Consider the following 21,222-nt stretch of genomic DNA (forward strand, 5'->3'; position numbering starts at 1 on the left):
TTTCAGAAGCGGGACCCAGCGGGATTAGGTGAGTATTGGGGGCTCTAACAGGGGGTCGGGAGCCTGTCACCCCGGCACGGGGGGGTGACAGGTTCCCTTTAAGTAAGAAAGAAACCACTGGACACTTTAAAAGGAGGCTGGTCCTTGGCATCATTGTTTCTCTTCTGTTAACCATGGTTATCTCTAAAGAAACACATGCAGTCATCATAGGACACCAGTAGGTAGGTTCCTCCGTAGATAGGACACCAGTATGTAGGTTCCCCTGTAGATAGGACACAGGTAGGTAGGTTACCCTGTAGATAGGACACCAGTAGGTAGGCTCCTTCTGTAGATAGGACACCAGTAGGCAGGTTCCCCTGTAGATAGGACAACGGTAGGTAGGTAGAGAATACAGCGTGCTGTTTGGTGTTACAGATAGAGAATACAGCATGCTGTGTGGTGTTACAGGTAGAGAATACAGCGTGCTGTGTGGTGTTACAGGTAGAGAATACAGTGCTATGTGGTGTTACAGGTAGAGAATACAGCGTGCTGTGTGGTGTTACAGGTAGAGAATACAGTGTGCTGTGTGGTGTTACAGGTAGAGAATACAGTGCTGTGTGGTGTTACAGGTAGAGAATACAGTGCTATGTGGTGTTACAGGTAGAGAATACAGTGTGCTGTGTGGTGTTACAGGTAGAGAATACAGCGTGCTGTGTGGTGTTACAGGTAGAGATTACAGTGCTGTGTAGTGTTACAGGTAGGGAATACAGCGTGCTGTGTGGTGTTACAGGTAGAGAATACAGTGCTGTGTGGTGTTACAGGTAGAGAATACAGCGTGCTGTGTGGTGTTACAGGTAGAGAATACAGTGCTGTGTGGTGTTACAGGTAGAGAATACAGCGTGCTGTATGTTGTTACAGGTAGAGAATACAGCGTGCTGTTTGGTGTTACAGATAGAGAATACAGCATGCTGTGTGGTGTTACAGGTAGAGAATACAGCGTGCTGTGTGGTGTTACAGGTAGAGAATACAGCGTGCTGTATGTTGTTACAGGTAGAGAATACAGCGTGCTGTGCGGTGTTACAGGTAGAGAATACAGCGTGCTGTGTGGTGTTACAGGTAGAGAATACAGCGTGCTGTGTGGTGTTACAGGTAGAGAATACAGCGTGCTGTGTGGTGTTACAGGTAGAGAATACAGCGCGCTGTGTGGTGTTACAGGTAGAGAATACAGTGCTGTGTGGTGTTACAGGTAGAGAATACAGTGCTGTGTGGTGTTACAGGTAGAGAATACAGCGTCCTGTGTGGTGTTACAGGTAGAGAATACAGCGTGTTGTGTGGTGTTACAGGTAGAGAATACAGTGCTGTGTGGTGTTACAGGTAGAGAATACAGTGCTGTGTGGTGTTACAGGTAGAGAATACAGTGCTGTGTGGTGTTACAGGTAGAGAATACAGCGTGCTGTGTGGTGTTACAGGTAGAGAATACAGTGCTGTGTGGTGTTACAGGTAGAGAATACAGTGTGCTGTGTGGTGTTACAGGTAGAGAATACAGCGCTGTGTGGTGTTACAGGTAGAGAATACAGCGTGCTGTGTGGTGTTACAGGTAGAGAATAGAGCATGCTGTGTGGTGTTACAGGTAGAGAATACAGCGTGCTGTGTGGTGTTACAGGTAGGGAATACAGTGCTGTGTGGTGTTACAGGTAGAGAATACAGTGCTGTGTGGTGTTACAGGTAGAGAATACAGTGCTGTGTGGTGTTACAGGTAGAGAATACAGTGCTGTGTGGTGTTACAGGTAGAGAATACAGCGCTGTGTGGTGTTACAGGTAGAGAATACAGTGCTGTGTGGTGTTACAGGGAGAGAATACAGCGTGCTGTGTGGTGTTACAGGTAGAGAATACAGTGCTGTGTGGTGTTACAGGTAGAGAATACAGTGCTGTGTGGTGTTACAGGTAGAGAATACAGCGTGCTGTGTGGTGTTACAGGTAGAGAATACAGTGCTGTGTGGTGTTACAGGTAGAGAATACAGTGCTGTGTGGTGTTACAGGGAGAGAATACAGTGCTGTGTGGTGTTACAGGTAGAGAATACAGCGTGCTGTGTGGTGTTACAGGGAGAGAATACAGTGCTGTGTGGTGTTACAGGTAGAGAATACAGTGCTGTGTGGTGTTACAGGTAGAGAATACAGCGTGCTGTGCGGTGTTACAGGTAGAGGATACAGCGTGCTGTGCGGTGTTACAGGTAGAGAATACAGTGCTGTGTGGTGTTACAGGTAGAGAATACAGTGCTGTGTGGTGTTACAGGTAGAGAATACAGTGCTGTGTGGTGTTACAGGTAGAGAATACAGCGTGCTGTGTGGTGTTACAGGTAGAGAATACAGTGCTGTGTGGTGTTACAGGTAGAGAATACAGTGCTGTGTGGTGTTACAGGTAGAGAATACAGTCCTGTGTGGTGTTACAGGTAGAGAATACAGTCCTGTGTGGTGTTACAGGTAGAGAATACAGTGCTGTGTGGTGTTACAGGTAGAGAATACAGTGCTGTGTGGTGTTACAGGTAGAGAATACAGTGTGCTGTGTGGTGTTACAGGGAGAGAATACAGTGCTGTGTGGTGTTACAGGTAGAGAATACAGTGTGCTGTGTGGTGTTACAGGGAGAGAATACAGTGCTGTGTGGTGTTACAGGTAGAGAATACAGTGCTGTGTGGTGTTACAGGTAGAGAATACAGCGTGCTGTGTGGTGTTACAGGTAGAGAATACAGTGCTGTGTGGTGTTACAGGTAGAGAATACAGTGCTGTGTGGTGTTACAGGTAGAGAATACAGCGCTGTGTGGTGTTACAGGGAGAGAATACAGTGCTGTGTGGTGTTACAGGTAGAGAATACAGCGTGCTGTGTGGTGTTACAGGTAGAGAATACAGCGTGCTGTGTGGTGTTACAGGGAGAGAATACAGTGCTGTGTGGTGTTACAGGTAGAGAATACAGCGTGCTGTGTGGTGTTACAGGTAGAGAATACAGCGTGCTGTGTGGTGTTACAGGTAGAGAATACAGCGCTGTGTGGTGTTACAGGTAGAGAATACCAGATCTCTATAGACAAACATGTGCTGTGTTGTGTGGCCGGATACAGGGATACAGATTTCTATATTGTGATTATTCAGACTCTATCCATAGTTGTTGTTTTGCATCTATATGCGGTAAATATGGTATAGCACACCCCTATATATAACATGGACTGCTAACCCCCCCCCCCCATACCTCTGTATATAGATCTATATATGGTATAGCACACCCCTATAGATGGCATGGACTGCTCCGCACCCCCTTATTCCTCTGTATATAGATCTATATATGGTATAGCACACCCCTATAGAAGACATGGATTGCTCCCCCCCCCGATCCCTCTCTATATAAATCTATATATGGTATAGCACACCCCTATATATAACATGGACTGCTCCCCCCCCCCCCCCCCGATCCCTCTGTATATAGATCTAAATATGGTATATATAGTATAGCACACCCCTATAGATGACATGGACTGCTCCCCCCCGATCTCTCTGTATATAGATCTATATACGCTATAGCACACCCCTATAGATGGCATGGACTGCTCCCCCCCCCCCCCCCCCCATCCATCTGTATATAGTATTTGACTGCTACTCTCAACCTACCCCCTCGAAACACACACACACACACAAACACACACACATACATACACACACACACAAACATACACACATACAGACACATACATATACACACACAGACACATACACATACATACACACAAACACATACACACACACACATATACACACACAGACACATACATACATACACACACGCAGACACATACATACACACGGACACACGCACACAGACACATACATACACACACACAGACACACAGACACATACATACACTCACAGACAGACACATACATACACACACACACAGACACATACATACATACACACACACACAGACACATGCATACACACAAACAGACACATACATACAAACGGACACACAGACACATACATACACACAGACACATACATAAACACACACCAAGCATTTAAGCACTTAGACCTGTGCATGCAGGCATTGGCTGCTGACAGGTTCACCCCCCCTTACCCGCACTGCCTTATTTATATAGATGGCCGGACCATAAGAACAATAATGCACTTTGCCCCTCTGCCATTCTGTCTCGCACCCCCTCCTGATAGTATGTAAGCTCATGCATGCGAGCAGGGACCTCACTCCTCATGTATGGATAATTATATGTATATATCTGTAGTGTCTGATTTCTGTCTATGTATGTACCCTCGGAATTGTACAGTGTTGCGGAATCTGTTGGCGCTATATAAATAAAAGTTATTATTATTATTATACAGTATAGCACACCCCTATAGATGGCATGGACTGTTCTGCACCCCCTGATTCCTCTGTATATAGATCTATACATGGTATATATGGTATAGCACACCCCTATAGGTGACATGGACTGTTCCGCACCCGATTCCTCTGTATATAGATCTATACATGGTATAGCACACTCCTATAGGTGACATGGACTGTTCCGCACCCCTGATCCCTCTGAATATAGATCTATATGCAGTATATATGGTATAGCACACCCCTATAGATGACATGGACTGCTCCGCACCCCCTGATTCATCTGTATATAGATCTATACATGGTATATATGGTATAGCACACCCCTATAGGTGACATGGACTGTTCCGCACCCCTGATTCCTCTGTATATAGATCTATACATGGTATATATGGTATAGCACACCCCTATAGATGACATGGACTGTTCCGCACCCCTGATTCCTCTGTATATATATATACACTCACCGGCCACTTTATTAGGTACACCATGCTAGTAACGGGTTGGACCCCCTTTTGCCTTCAGAACTGCCCCAATTCTTGGTGGCATAGATACAACAAGGTGCTGGAAGCTTCCTCAGAGATTTTGGTCCATAGTGACATGATGACATCACACAGTTGCCGCAGATTTGTCGGCTGCACATCCATGATGCCAATCTCCCGTTCCACCACATCCCAAAGATGCTCTATTGGATTGAGATCTGGTGACTGTGGAGGCCATTGGAGTACAGTGACCTCATTGTCATGTTCAAGAAACCAGTCTGAGATGATTCTAGCTTTATGACATGGCGCATTATCCTGCTGAAAGTAGCCATCAGATGTTGGGTCCATTGTGGTCATAAAGGGATGGACATGGTCAGCAACAATACTCAGGTAGGCTGTGGCGTTGCAACGATGCTCAATTGGTACCAAGGGGCCCAAAGAGTGCCAAGAAAATATTCCCCACACCATGACACCACCACCACCAGCCTGAACCGTTGATACAAGGCAGGATGGATCCATGCTTTCATGTTGTTGACGCCAAATTCTGACCCTACCATCCGAATGTCGCAGCAGAAATCGAGACTCATCAGACCAGGCAACGTTTTTCCAATCTTCTACTGTCCAATTTCGATGAGCTTGTGCAAATTGTAGCCTCAGTTTCCTGTTCTTAGCTGAGCGGAGTGGCCCCCGGTGTGGTCTTCTGCTGCTGTAGCCCATCTGCCTCAGAGTTGGCCGTACTGTGCGCTCAGAGATGCTCTTCGGCCTACCTTGGCTGTAACGGTTGGCTATTTGAGTCACTGTTGCCTTTCTATCAGCTGGAACCAGTCTGCCCATTCTCCTCTGACCTCTGGCACCAACAAGGCATTTCCGCCCACAGAACTGCCGCTCACTGGATGGTTTTTCTTTTTCGGACCATTCTCTGTAAACCCTAGAGATGGTTGTGCGTGAAAATCCCAGTAGATCAGCAGTATCTGAAATACTCAGACCAGCCCTTCTGGCACCAACAACCATGCCACGTTCAAAGGCACCAAATCACCTTTCTTCCCCATACTGATGCTCGGTTTGAACTGCAGGAGATTGTCTTGACCATGTCTACATGCCTAAATGCACGGAGTTGCCGCCATGTGATTGGCTGATTAGAAATTAAGTGGTAACGTGCAGTTGGGCAGGTATACCTAATAAAGTGGCCGGTGAGTGTATATGCAGTATATATGGTATAGCACACCCCTATAGATGACATGGACTGTTCTGCACCCCCTGATCCCTCTGTATATAGATCTATACATGGTATATATGGTATAGCACACCCCTATAGATGACATGGACTGCTCCGCACCCCCTGATCCCTCTGTATATAGATCTATACATGGTATATATGGTATAGCACACCCCTATAGATGACATGGACTGCTCCGCACCCCCTGATCCCTCTGTATATAGATCTATACATGGTATATATGGTATAGCACACCCCTATAGATGACATGGACTGTTCCGCACCCCTGATTCCTCTGTATATAGATCTATATGCAGTATATATGGTATAGCACACCCCTATAGATGACATGGACTGCTCCGCACCCCCTGATCCCTCTGTATATAGATCTATATGCAGTATATATGGTATAGCACACCCCTATAGATGACATGGACTGTTCCGCACCCCTGATTCCTCTGTATATAGATCTATATGCAGTATATATGGTATAGCACACCCCTATAGATGACATGGACTGCTCCGCACCCCCTGATCCCTCTGTATATAGATCTATACATGGTATATATGGTATAGCACACCCCTATAGATGACATGGACTGTTCCGCACCCCTGATTCCTCTGTATATAGATCTATATGCAGTATATATGGTATAGCACACCCCTATAGATGACATGGACTGTCCTCCCTCCCCCCGTGGCACTCATTCCAGTGGTAGGACCCCGGTCCCCCTAGTCACGTGGTTTTCCTTCATTTGCTCACAGGCGTCGAGCGGGGGCGTCCACGTAGTAGAGGGAGGTGCCCACGTGATCGGTCACATGACTGTGATGTCATCAAGATGCTTCTGTAGTATGAAAGCTCGGTGCGACCGTGAGGTGAGGAGCGGTTTTAACCCGTCATCTGCTGGAGGGGGTGCGATGTGCCCGGGTGGGGGCGGGGTGTTGAGCCGTGCGGTGCCGGGGGCAGGGGAGCGGCGGAGCACTGCACTGCAGTATACAGCGGGTGACATCACTGCAGTCCTGTATATAGCTGCTGACGTCATAGGCAACACCTCCCCCAAGGGCACATGGCCTCCTGTATGGAAATGTATCGGGGGAGGAGCTATCTGTATCAGCCAATCAGATGACTTCTTTCATTCTGTAACCTGTACTGTAGTGATGAGAGGCGGCTGCTGATTGGCTGGTACAGGCAGCAGTGAGGTGGTCATGTGACGCATCTCTGAGCCTCCATGTGACATGGCTGCTGGCACGGTGGTCATGGTGTTTGGTGGTCATAGTACCACGTGGTGGCTGGTACTGTGGTCATGTGACCCGATTCTGGTTGGTGGACAGTATAGTGGTCATGTGATCTGGTTTCGGTTGCCTGCTGGCGTGGTGCTCACGTGACCTGGTTCTGGTTGGCGGTTTATGTTGGTCCTGTGACCTGGTTCCGGGTGGCCCAGTGGTCATGTGACCCGGATCCAGGGGCCACAGTGGACATGTGACCCGGTTCTGGGTGGCAGGGTGCTCATGTGACCTTGTTCTGGGTGGCGCGGGGGTCATGTGACCTTGTTCTGGGTGGCGCGGGGCTCATGTGACCTTGTTCTGGGTGGCCCGGGGGTCATGTGACCTGGTTCTGGGTGGCACGGGGGTCATGGGACCTGGTTCCGGGTGGCACGGGGGTCATGGGACCTGGTTCCGGGTGGCACGGGGGTCATGGGACCTGGTTCCGGGTGGCACGGGGGTCATGGGACCTGGTTCCGGGTGGCACGGGGGTCATGGGACCTGGTTCCGGGCGGCTCGGCGGACGTGTGACCTGGTTCCGGGCGGCTCGGCGGACGTGTGACCTGGTTCCGGGCGGCTCGGCGGACGTGTGACCTGGTTCCGGGCGGCTCGGTGGTCGTGTGACCCGGTTGCGGGCGGCTCGGCGGACGTGTGACCCGGTTCCGGGCGGCACGGTGCTCATGTGACCCGGTTCCGGGTGGCGCGGGGCTCATGGGACCTGTTCTCTCTCCACAGATGCGCTGGGTACTGGGAAAGCCCCCCGTGAACAGCTGACGCCATCTTGTCCTGGCAGGATGCAGGCAGCGGAGAGGAACCCCCTCTCGTGTTCGGACTGTGGGCGGAGCTTCGCTCAGCGCTCCACCCTGACTCGTCACCAGGGCCAGTGCAGTGCGGCCTCCCACCAGTGCAGCGTGTGCCAGGACCGGTACCAGAGTGCGGGCGAGCTGCGGAGACACATGAAGCGTCACGGAGCGGAGGAGGAGCGCTACATGTGCTGCCAGTGCGGCCTCACCTTCACCAGCAATGTCTCGCTGACGCGGCACCAGAGGACGCACAGCGCCCAGCGCCCCTTCGCTTGCTCCCAATGCCACAAGAGCTTCAAGTCGCGGGCAGCGCTGGTGCGGCACCAACGTGTGCACTCCGAGGAGCAGCCGTACCAGTGTGACGTCTGCACCAAGGGCTTTACCCAGAAGAGCAGCCTGATCCTGCACCTGCGGACGCACGCCGGCCAGCACCCCTACACCTGCTCCCTGTGTGACCGACGGTTCTGCTCCAAGACCGACCTGACTGAGCACGAGCAGAGCCACCGGGAGGACCCCCCTGACGACGAAGGTGACCCCCCCCCCCCCCCGCGTAACGTTATACAGCTGCCGGGGCGCAGTAACACATAACCCTCTCCTGTAACACCACAGGTTCAGACTCCATGGAGGAAGATGACGAGGACTTCATCAAGCTGAAGATCATGGACATCTCCTCTGATGAGCTCCAGGATCTCTCCCCCTCCTCCTCCTCCTCATCTTCCTCCTCCTCCTCCTCAGATAATGATGATAACAATGACGAAGAGGAGGAGAGAGGGAAGAAGGAGCCCCAGGACCACGACATGATGGCCGACGTGAAGGAGGAGAAAGACAAGAACATCAGCACCTTCATAGGTAACAATGGGGACCAGATTACCCACTAACCTCAGCGGAATAAGGTCATGTGATCACATAACTGATCACTTATCAGCTTCATTCTATCAGTATCTGACCTATAATCACCCATCACTTATCAGCTTCATCCTATCAGTATCTGACCTATACACATCACTTATCAGCTTCATCCTATCAGTATCTGACCTATAGTCACCCATCACTTATCAGCTTCATCCTATCAGTATCTGACCTATACACATCACTTATCAGCTTCATCCTATCAGTATCTGACCTATAGTCACCCATCACTTATCAGCTTCATCCTATCAGTATCTGACCTATAGTCACCCATCACTTATCAGCTTCATCCTATCAGTATCTGACCTATAGTCACCCATCACTTATCAGCTTCATCCTATCAGTATCTGACCTATAGACACCCATCACTTATCAGCTTCATCCTATCAGTATCTGACCTATAGTCATCCATCACTTATCAGCTTCATCCTATCAGTATCTGACCTATAGACACATCACTTATCAGCTTCATCCTATCAGTATCTGACCTATAGTCACCCATCACTTATCAGCTTCATCCTATCAGTATCAGACCTATAGACACCCATCACTTATCAGCTTCATCCTATCAGTATCTAACCTATAGACACCCATCACTTATCAGCTTCATCCTATCAGTATCTGACCTATAGACACCCATCACTTATCAGCTTCATCCTATCAGTATCTGACCTATACACATCACTTATCAGCTTCATCCTATCAGTATCTGACCTATAGTCACCCATCACTTATCAGCTTCATCCTATCAGTATCTGACCTATAGACACCCATCACTTATCAGCTTCATCCTATCAGTATCTGACCTATAGACATTGATCACTTATCAGCTTCATCCTATCAGTATCTGACCTATAGACACTCATCACTTATCAGCTTCATCCTATCAGTATCTGACCTATAGACACCTATCACTTATCAGCTTCATCCTATCAGTATCTGACCTATAGACACCCATCACTTATCAGCTTCATCCTATCAGTATCTGACCTATACACATCACTTATCAGCTTCATCCTATCAGTATCTGACCTATAGACACCCATCACTTATCAGCTTCATCCTATCAGTATCTGACCTATACACATCACTTATCAGCTTCATCCTATCAGTATCTGACCTATAGACATTGATCACTTATCAGCTTCATCCTATCAGTATCTGACCTATACACATCACTTATCAGCTTCATCCTATCAGTATCTGACCTATAGACACCCATCACTTATCAGCTTCATCCTATCGGTATCTGACCTATAGACATTGATCACTTATCAGCTTCATCCTATCAGTATCTGACCTATAGACATTGATCACTTATCAGCGTCTTCCTATCACTATCTGACCTATAGACATTGATCACTTATCAGCTTCATCCTATCACTATCTGACCTATAGACATCACTTATCACTATTCATCCTATCACTATCGAAACTGTTATCCTGCTATCTGATGATTGTGTATTCAGTAGAGGAAGAGCAGGAGGAGGAAGAGCAGGAAGAGGAGTGGAGGATGAAGAGGTCAGGGAGTGAGTGTTCACTCTCTGATGAGAAGGACCCACAGTGGACAGAGCAGAACGTGGAGTACAGGACTGTGCACAGAAAAATCCTGGGTGACGTTCAAGATGGCAAGGATGGTGACATTGAGGCGGGTAATGGTAAGCTGCATGGTATGGACACACATGATGTCATAGCACAAAAGTGAGGAGAGCCCTGGAGGATAAGCTGTGATATAGTAGCAGGTCTCAAGCATGAGATATGATATAGTAGCTGCTCAGGAGGATATGATATATTGGCAACTCTGGAGGTTATGAAATGATATCGTAGCAGCTTTGGAGGGTAAGATATGGTGTAGAAGCAGCTCTGGAGGACAAGAAATAATATAACAGCAGTTCTGGAGGATAAGATCGGGTATAGCAGATGCTTTGGATGATAAGATATGGTATAGCAGCAGCTCTGGCAAATAAGATATAATACAGCAGAAGCTTTGTAGCATGAGATATGGTATATCAGCAGCTCTGGAGGACAAGAAATGGTATAACAGCAGTTCTGGAGGATAAGATATAATATAGCAGTAGCTCTGGAAAGTAAGATATGATATTGTAGCAGCTCTGTATGATAACATATGATATTGTAGCAGCAGCTCTGTAGTATAAGATATGATATTGTAGCAGCTCTGTAGGATAACATGATAGTGTAGCAGCTTTGGAGGATCAGATATGATATAGCAGCAGCTCTGTAGTATAAGATATGATATAGCAGTAACTTTGGAGGTGACTGGTGAGAACGCTGCATAAGCAGTAATAGGCTGGGTTCACACTACGTATATTTTAGTCAGTATTGTGTCCTCATATTGCAACCAAAACCAGGAGTGGATTAAAAACACAGAAAGGATCTGTTCACACAATGGTGAAATTGAGTGGATGGCCGCCATATAACAGTAAATAACGGCCATTATTTCAATATAACAGCCGTTGTTTTAAAATAACAGCAAATATTTACCATTATATGGCGGCCATCCACTCAATTACATCATTGTGTGAACAGAGCCTTTCTGTGTTTTCAATCCACTCCTGATTTTGGTTGCAATATGAGGACCACAATACTGACTGAAATATAATAATAATAATATTTATTTGTATAGCGCCAACAGATTCCGCAGCGCTTATTATAAGTAGTGTGAACCCAGCCATACATTGTGTGTGTGTGGGGGGGTGTTACATTTGTACTTTCCAGTGCAGGTTTTTCATCCAGTGATCTTCCCTTTTCCTGCAGAGAAGTCTCCACCTATACAAAGTCTTGTGAAACCAGAAGATGTTCCTGGAGACCCTCCAGACTCCGAGCCTAAGACGCCGGCACCTGTTAATGCTGGAGACGCCAACAAAGAGGGTGGCATCATCTGTCCGGACTGCGGCCAGTACTTTATATCTTCCTCTCTTCTCTCCGCTCACCAGAAGACGCACGCGGCAGGCCGACCTTTCCCCTGCAACGAGTGCGGCAAGAGCTTCAGCTACCGCTCCACCCTGGTCCGACACCAGAGGTCGCGCTGCCGCAACGCAGGGGCTAAGAAGGTCCCCAGCGTCAGCCAGGCCCTGACCGACACCTCCGAGCTCACCCACAAGTGCGGCATCTGCACCCAGAAGTTCCAGCAGCTCAATGAACTGAAGAGGCACCTGGCGGGTCACATGGGTGACAGCAAGTTCACCTGCCAGGACTGCGGCCGCGACTTCCACTGCAACTACTTCTTAGTGCGTCACCAGAGGACGCACACAGGAGAGCAGCCCTTCAAGTGCAAGCTGTGCTGGCGAGGCTTCTCTCAGAGGGCCAGCCTGGTCATCCACATCAGGACGCACACTGGGGAGAGGCCGTACATATGCTTTGTCTGCGGCAGAGCCTTCTATTCCCGCTCCACTCTCATACGGCACCAGCGCAGCCGCCATGACATCATGAAGAACTGGGGAGGTGGGTTCTCGTTTCTGGGTCAGGATGAGGGGCGTACACAGCTGGTGAGTGCTGAATGCGATTGCAGAGTGCTGTACATGCTGTGCTGCAGATGGTGCCTGGTGCTGTACATGCTGTGCTGTAGATGGTGCTGAGTGCCGTACATGCTGTGCTGCAGATGGTGCCTGGAGCTGTACATGCTGTGCTGCAGATGGTGCTGAGTGCCATACATGCTGTGCTGTAGATGGTGCCTGGTGCTGTACATGCTGTGCTGTAGATGGTGCTGAGTGCCGTACATGCTGTGCTGCAGATGGTGCCTGGTGCTGTACATGCTGTGCTGTAGATGGTGCTGAGTGCCGTACATGCTGTGCTGTAGATGGTGCCTGGTGCTGTACATGCTGTGCTGTAGATGGTGCTGAGTGCCGTACATGCTGTGCTGCAGATGGTGCTGAGTGCCGTACATGCTGTGCTGCAGATGGTGCTGAGTGCCGTACATGCTGTGCTGTAGATGGTGCTGAGTGCCGTACATGCTGTGCTGTAGATGGTGCTGTACATGCTGTGCTGTAGATGGTGCTGTACTTGCTGTGCTGCAGATGGTCCCTGGTGCTGTACATGCTGTGCTGCAGATGGTGCTGAGTGCCGTACATGCTGTGCTGCAGATGGTGCTGAGTGCCGTACATGCTGTGCTGCAGATGGTGCTGAGTGCTGTACATGCTGTGCTGTAGATGGTGCTGAGTGCCGTACATGCTGTGCTGCAGATGGTGCTGAGTGCTGTACATGCTGTGCTGTAGATGGTGCTGTACATGCTGTGCTGTAGATGGTGCTGAGTGCCGTACATGCTGTGCTGTAGATGGTGCCGTACATGCTGTGCTGTAGATGGTGCTGAGTGCTGTACATGCTGTGCTGTAGATGGTGCTGAGTGCCGTACATGCTGTGCTGTAGATGGTGCCTGGTGCTGTACATGCTGTGCTGTAGATGGTGCTGAGTGCTGTACATGCTGTGCTGTAGATGGTGCTGAGTGCTGTACATGCTGTGCTGTAGATGGTGCTGAGTGCTGTACATGCTGTGCTGTAGATGGTGCTGAGTGCTGTACATGCTGTGCTGTAGATGGTGCTGAGTGCTGTACATGCTGTGCTGTAGATGGTGCCTGGTGCCGTACATGCTGTGCTGTAGATGGTGCTGAGTGCCGTACATGCTGTGCTGTAGATGGTGCTGAGTGCTGTACATGCTGTGCTGTAGATGGTGCTGAGTGCTGTACATGCTGTGCTGTAGATGGTGCTGAGTGCTGTACATGCTGTGCTGTAGATGGTGCTGAGTGCTGTACATGCTGTGCTGTAGATGGTGCTGAGTGCTGTACATGCTGTGCTGTAGATGGTGCTGAGTGCCGTACATGCTGTGCTGTAGATGGTGCCTGGTGCCGTACATGCTGTGCTGTAGATGGTGCTGAGTGCCGTACATGCTGTGCTGTAGATGGTGCTGAGTGCCGTACATGCTGTGCTGTAGATGGTGCTGAGTGCCGCACATGCTGTGCTGTAGATGGTGCCTGGTGCTGTACATGCTGTGCTGTAGATGGTGCTGAGTGCCGTACATGCTGTGCTGTAGATGGTGCCTGGTGCCGTACATGCTGTGCTGTAGATGGTGCTGATTGCCGTACATGCTGTGCTGTAGATGGTGCCTATTGCCGTACATGCTGTGCTGTAGATGGTGCTGAGTGCCGTACATGCTGTGCTGTAGATGGTGCTGAGTGCCGTACATGCTGTGCTGTAGATGGTGCTGAGTGCCGCACATGCTGTGCTGTAGATGGTGCCTGGTGCTGTACATGCTGTGCTGTAGATGGTGCTGAGTGCCGTACATGCTGTGCTGTAGATGGTGCCTGGTGCCGTACATGCTGTGCTGTAGATGGTGCTGATTGCCGTACATGCTGTGCTGTAGATGGTGCCTATTGCCGTACATGCTGTGCTGTAGATGGTGCCTGGTGCCGTACATGCTGTGCTGTAGATGGTGCTCAGTGCTGTACATGCTGTGCTGTAGATGGTGCTGTACATGCTGTGCTGCAGATGGTGCCTGGTGCTGTACATGCTGTGCTGTAGATGGTGCTCAGTGCTGTACATGCTGTGCTGTAGATGGTGCTGAGTGCCGTACATGCTGTGCTGTAGATGGTGCTGAGTGCTGTACATGCTGTGCTGTAGATGGTGCTGAGTGCCGTACATGCTGTGCTGTAGATGGTGCTGAGTGCCGTACATGCTGTGCTGCAGATGGTGCCTGGTGCTGTACATGCTGTGCTGTAGATGGTGCTGAGTGCTGTACATGCTGTGCTGTAGATGGTGCTGAGTGCCGTACATGCTGTGCTGTAGATGGTGCTGAGTGCCGTACATGCTGTGCTGTAGATGGTGCCTGGTGCCGTACATGCTGTGCTGTAGATGGTGCTGAGTGCCGTACATGCTGTGCTGTAGATGGTGCTGAGTGCCGTACATGCTGTGCTGTAGATGGTGCCTGGTGCTGTACATGCTGTGCTGTAGATGGTGCTGAGTGCCGTACATGCTGTGCTGTAGATGGTGCTGAGTGCCGCACATGCTGTGCTGTAGATGGTGCCTGGTGCTGTACATGCTGTGCTGTAGATGGTGCTGAGTGCCGTACATGCTGTGCTGTAGATGGTGCCTGGTGCCGTACATGCTGTGCTGTAGATGGTGCTGATTGCCGTACATGCTGTGCTGTAGATGGTGCTGAGTGCCGTACATGCTGTGCTGTAGATGGTGCTGAGTGCCGTACATGCTGTGCTGTAGATGGTGCTGAGTGCTGTACATGCTGTGCTGTAGATGGTGCCTGGTGCTGTACATGCTGTGCTGTAGATGGTGCTGTACATGCTGTGCTGTAGATGGTGCTGAGTGCCGTACATGCTGTGCTGTAGATGGTGCCTGGTGCTGTACATGCTGTGCTGTAGATGGTGCTGAGTGCCGTACATGCTGTGCTGTAGATGGTGCTGAGTGCCGTACATGCTGTGCTGTAGATGGTGCTGAGTGCCGTACATGCTGTGCTGTAGATGGTGCTGAGTGCCGTACATGCTGTGCTGTAGATGGTGCTGAGTGCTGTACATGCTGTGCTGTAGATGGTGCTGAGTGCTGTACATGCTGTGCTGTAGATGGTGCTGAGTGCCGTACATGCTGTGCTGTAGATGGTGCTGAGTGCTGTACATGCTGTGCTGTAGATGGTGCTGGTGCCGGACATGCTGTGCTGTAGATGGTGCCTGAGTGCCGTACATGCTGTGCTGTAGATGGTGCTGAGTGCTGTACATGCTGTGCTGTAGATGGCTGATTGCTGTACATGCTGTGCTGCAGATGGTGCATGGTGCTGTACATGCTGTGCTGTAGATGGTGCTGAGTGCTGTACATGCTGTGCTGTAGATGGTGCTGGTGCCGTACATGCTGTGCTGTAGATGGTGCCTGAGTGCCGTACATGCTGTGCTGTAGATGGTGCTGAGTGCCGTACATGCTGTGCTGTAGATGGTGCTGAGTGCCGTACATGCTTGTGCTGTAGATGGTGCTGAGTGCCGTACATGCTGTGCTGTAGATGGTGCTGAGTGCCTGCACATGCTGTGCTGTAGATGGTGCCTGGTGCTGTACATGCTGTGCTGTAGATGGTGCTGAGTGCCGTACATGCTGTGCTGTAGATGGTGCCTGGTGCTGTACATGCTGTGCTGTAGATGGTGCTGAGTGCCGTACATGCTGTGCTGTAGATGGTGCCTGGTGCCGTACATGCTGTGCTGTAGATGGTGCTGATTGCCGTACATGCTGTGCTGCAGATGGTGCTGAGTGCCGTACATGCTGTGCTGTAGATGGTGCCTGGTGCCGTACATGCTGTGCTGCAGATGGTGCCTGGTGCCGTACATGCTGTGCTGCAGATGGTGCCTGGTGCCGTACATGCTGTGCTGTAGATGGTGCCGTACATGCTGTGCTGTAGATGGTGCCGTACATGCTGTGCTGTAGATGGTGCCTGGTGCTGTACATGCTGTGCTGTAGATGGTGCTGAGTGCCGTACATGCTGTGCTGTAGATGGTGCCTGGTGCTGTACATGCTGTGCTGTAGATGGTGCTGAGTGCCGTACATGCTGTGCTGTAGATGGTGCTGAGTGCCGTACATGCTGTGCTGTAGATGGTGCTGAGTGCTGTACATGCTGTGCTGTAGATGGTGCTGTACATGCTGTGCTGCAGATGGTGCCTGGTGCTGTACATGCTGTGCTGTAGATGGTGCTGAGTGCCGTACATGCTGTGCTGTAGATGGTGCTGAGTGCCGTACATGCTGTGCTGTAGATGGTGCTGAGTGCCGCACATGCTGTGCTGTAGATGGTGCCTGGTGCTGTACATGCTGTGCTGTAGATGGTGCTGAGTGCCGTACATGCTGTGCTGTAGATGGTGCCTGGTGCCGTACATGCTGTGCTGTAGATGGTGCTGATTGCCGTACATGCTGTGCTGCAGATGGTGCTGAGTGCCGTACATGCTGTGCTGTAGATGGTGCCTGGTGCCGTACATGCTGTGCTGCAGATGGTGCCTGGTGCTGTACATGCTGTGCTGCAGATGGTGCCTGGTGCCGTACATGCTGTGCTGTAGATGGTGCCGTACATGCTGTGCTGTAGATGGTGCCTGGTGCTGTACATGCTGTGCTGTAGATGGTGCTGAGTGCCGTACATGCTGTGCTGTAGATGGTGCTGAGTGCCGTACATGCTGTGCTGTAGATGGTGCCTGGTGCTGTACATGCTGTGCTGTAGATGGTGCTGAGTGCCGTACATGCTGTGCTGTAGATGGTGCTGTACATGCTGTGCTGCAGATGGTGCCTGGTGCTGTACATGCTGTGCTGTAGATGGTGCTGAGTGCCGTACATGCTGTGCTGTAGATGGTGCTGAGTGCCGTACATGCTGTGCTGTAGATGGTGCTGTACATGCTGTGCTGCAGATGGTGCCTGGTGCTGTACATGCTGTGCTGTAGATGGTGCTGAGTGCCGTACATGCTGTGCTGTAGATGGTGCTGAGTGCCATACATGCTGTGCTGTAGATGGTGCTGAGTGCCGTACATGCTGTGCTGTAGATGGTGCTGAGTGCCGTACATGCTGTGCTGTAGATGGTGCTGAGTGCCGTACATGCTGTGCTGTAGATGGTGCTGAGTGCTGTACATGCTGTGCTGTAGATGGTGCCTGGTGCTGTACATGCTGTGCTGTAGATGGTGCTGAGTGCCGTACATGCTGTGCTGCAGATGGTGCTGAGTGCTGTACATGCTGTGCTGCAGATGGTGCCTGGTGCTGTACATGCTGTGCTGTACATGCTGTGCTGTAGATGGTGCTGTACATGCTGTGCTGTAGATGGTGCCTGGTGCTGTACATGCTGTGCTGTAGATGGTGCTGAGTGCTGTACATGCTGTGCTGTAGATGGTGCTGAGTGCCGTACATGCTGTGCTGTAGATGGTGCTGAGTGCTGTACATGCTGTGCTGTAGATGGTGCTGAGTGCCGTACATGCTGTGCTGTAGATGGTGCTGAGTGCTGTACATGCTGTGCTGTAGATGGTGCCTGGTGCTGTACATGCTGTGCTGCAGATGGTGCCTGGTGCCGTACATGCTTTGCTGTAGATGGTGCTGAGTGCCGTACATGCTGTGCTGTAGATGGTGCTGTACATGCTGTGCTGCAGATGGTGCTGAGTGCTGTACATGCTGTGCTGTAGATGGTGCCTGGTGCCGTACATGCTGTGCTGTAGATGGTGCCGTACATGCTGTGCTGTAGATGGTGCCGTACATGCTGTGCTGTAGATGGTGCCGTACATGCTGTGCTGTAGATGGTGCCGTACATGCTGTGCTGTAGATGGTGTCGTACATGCTGTGCTGTAGATGGTGCTGAGTGCCGTACATGTTGTGCTGTAGATGGTGCTGAGTGCCGTACACGGTTGCTGGGATTAGTCGGCATGTAACGTGACACAAAGATGGTGGCTGTATATTTTGGGGGGAAGGGACGTTATCCTGCTGACTGGTTATTTATTTGCAGGTGAGAAAAAAGGGAAGGAGGAGAGTGGTGACCCAGTACTGCAGAACTCTGAAGCCCTGGTGGGGGCGGGACCCTTACCAGACCAGACTCCGCCCCCCTCTACTGCCCCGGATAAGAGACCTGACGCCATCACTCACCATGAGGGGAGAGATATGAACGGTAGCGGTGAGTGGCAGACGGCACAGGACAGAGACTCCAAATACCAACAAAGCTTGACCCAATCGCTGCTCGCAACACACCAGAGTCTGCTGTGTAACCCCAAGATACGGGAGGTCTCTGGCCTGCACTCCCTCAGCCCCCGGCCCGTCTATAAGTGCGGCATATGCCAGGTCACGTGCCAGGACCCCGGCGAGATGAAGAGACACCTGAAGAGCCACGGCGGGGACCAGCGCTACATGTGCCGCCAGTGCGGCCGCACCTTTACCAGTAACTTCTACCTGGTGCGGCACCAGAGGACACACACGGGCGAGCGCCCCTTCACCTGCCCGCAGTGTCACAAGAGCTTTAAGTGCAGCTCGGTCCTGCTGCGGCACCAGCGCATCCACTCCCCTGACCAGCCGTACCAGTGCGAGGTCTGCACCAAGGGCTTCTCCCAGAAGACCAGCCTCATCATCCACCTGCGCACCCACACCGGGGAGCGGCCCTTCAGCTGCTGGATATGCTGCCGCAGCTTCTGCTCCAGGTCCGCACTCAGCCGACACGAACAGAGTCACATGACAGAAGGGAAAGGTGAGTGGGTGGAGCCATGAGTCGTAGGGGTGATCGGCATGTGAGGACCCCCATATTACAGTGCACATTCTCCATTGGGTCTTACATGGTATCCATTTACTGTTATCAGATTTCTATTATCCCAGGTGTACCAGAGGGTCTATGCTGTAGAATTCTTATTAGAGTTATAATATCCCTGGTGTCCTCGTGGGTTACTAATATTTTCTGTCATCTGTTTTGTTATATCCCGGGTGGTCTAGTGGAGTAGTAATATTTTTGATTATGTGTTATATCCCGGGTGGTCTAGTGGAGTAGTAATATTCTTGATTGTGCGTTATATCTATAATATCCCGGGTGGTCTAGTGGAGTAGTAATATTCTTGATTGTGCGTTATATCTATAATATCCCGGGTGGTCTAGTGGAGTAGTAATATTCTTGATTGTGCGTTATATCTATAATATCCCGGGTGGTCTTTTTTTCTTGATTTCAGATTTGGAGAAGATGTCGATCAGAAGTGACCAGCACGAGGAGGAGAAAGATCCGGTGAAACAGGAGCCTGCGAGCCAGGAGCACGACCTTCCGGGAGGGGTGACACTGGGGCAGGAACAGCCAGCTGAGAGTCCTGGAGACGGAAGGAAGGAAAGCGTCAGCATGGAGGAGGAGAGGAAGCCGCCGGAGGGGTGCAGCACCTGCATCTGTCCGGACTGCGGCATGTTCTTCTGCTCGGAGTCTCTCCTGCGGGAGCACCAGAAGATACATGGGGGGGGGCCCTGCTTCGTCTGCTCCGACTGTGGCAAAAGCTTCGGCCATCGCTCCTCCCTCATCCGTCACCGTAACTTGCACTGCAGCCAGCAGCCGGGCATCATCTTCCCCGAGCCGGTCGCCTCTGTCCCTGCCGGGCAGCAGTGCCACAAGTGCGGCATCTGCCACCTCAACTTCTCCAGCTCCAAGGACCTGAGGAGGCACCTGCGGAGCCATAAAGGAGACGGCACCTTCATGTGCCGCGAGTGTGGTCAGACCTTCAACTGCAACTTCTCGCTGGTGCGGCACCAGAGGACGCATAGTGGCGAGCGCCCTTACGCCTGCCCGCAGTGCAACAAGAGCTTCAAGTGCAGCTCTGTCCTACTGCGGCACCAGCGCATCCACACCGGGGAGCAGCCGTACCAGTGCGATGTCTGCCTGCGCTGCTTCTCCCAGAAACCCAGCCTCATCAACCACCTGCGGACTCACACCGGGGAGCGCCCCTTCAGCTGCCAGGTCTGCGGCCGCAGCTTCTGCTCCAGGTCCGCCCGCATGCGGCACGAGCAAGGTCACCACCAGGACGCTCAGAACAAAGAGACAGCGGTGCCCGGGGGGGCAGGGGACAGCGGGTTGTTGCTGCTGCCGCCGCTGCCACCACTGCCACCATTGCCGCCACTGCCACCACCGCCACCACCGCTGTGATGTCATTGTCCATGGACGCTTAGGTTTAGATTAAGGTTTTCACATTATTTAAAAGACTTTTCTTTTTTTGGTAAAAAATGTCATTACAAATAAATGACCTGAAAAAAATTGTGTCATCCTGGGGGGACGGAGGGGGAGATCAGGTGACTTAGGGGCCCTATTACAAGGAGCCATAATCAGGACCATTCGGCAGATTATCGATCCCTGTGCTAAAGACAACGATTGGCTGAAGAGACAATGATCAGCTGCCTGCAGTGTACAGATACTAGAGATTATACTTACCCATCCTGCCCTGGTGTCCTGCAGCCCGCTGAGCCAATGACTGGCCAATCACTGTCCCATCTTAGCCTGTCACAGCAGAGACGGGGGCAGAAGGCTGCAGAACATCAGGGGAGGATGGGTAAGTATGATCTTTATTATTTTTCATGTAAAGAGCAAGGGCTGCACAGACATTACTAACATATATACACACACACAGTGGTGCCTTGGATTACGAGAATAATCCGTTCCAGGACGGCACTTGTAATCAAAATCCACTCTTACACCAAAGCACTTTTTCCCATTAGAAATCACT

The 21,222-nt window shown here is 50.9% G+C and overlaps 1 protein-coding gene across 1 annotated transcript; it reads left to right on the forward strand.

Annotated features, from left to right (window-relative positions):
• Positions 1-7,022: 7,022 nt before the first annotated feature.
• On the forward strand, positions 7,023-20,742 carry LOC138792191 (zinc finger protein 11-like). The gene is made up of 7 exons (XM_069969314.1): positions 7,023-7,063; positions 8,059-8,655; positions 8,736-8,975; positions 10,505-10,693; positions 11,811-12,497; positions 18,498-19,226; positions 19,696-20,742. The coding sequence occupies exons 2-7, from the start codon at positions 8,118-8,120 to the stop codon at positions 20,646-20,648; spliced, it is 3,336 nt and encodes a 1,111-aa protein (XP_069825415.1). The 5' UTR covers positions 7,023-7,063; positions 8,059-8,117; the 3' UTR covers positions 20,649-20,742.
• Positions 20,743-21,222: the final 480 nt, after the last annotated feature.

Source organism: Dendropsophus ebraccatus, chromosome 5 (assembly GCF_027789765.1).
Source record: "Dendropsophus ebraccatus isolate aDenEbr1 chromosome 5, aDenEbr1.pat, whole genome shotgun sequence".
Classification (NCBI taxonomy): domain Eukaryota; kingdom Metazoa; phylum Chordata; class Amphibia; order Anura; family Hylidae; genus Dendropsophus; species Dendropsophus ebraccatus.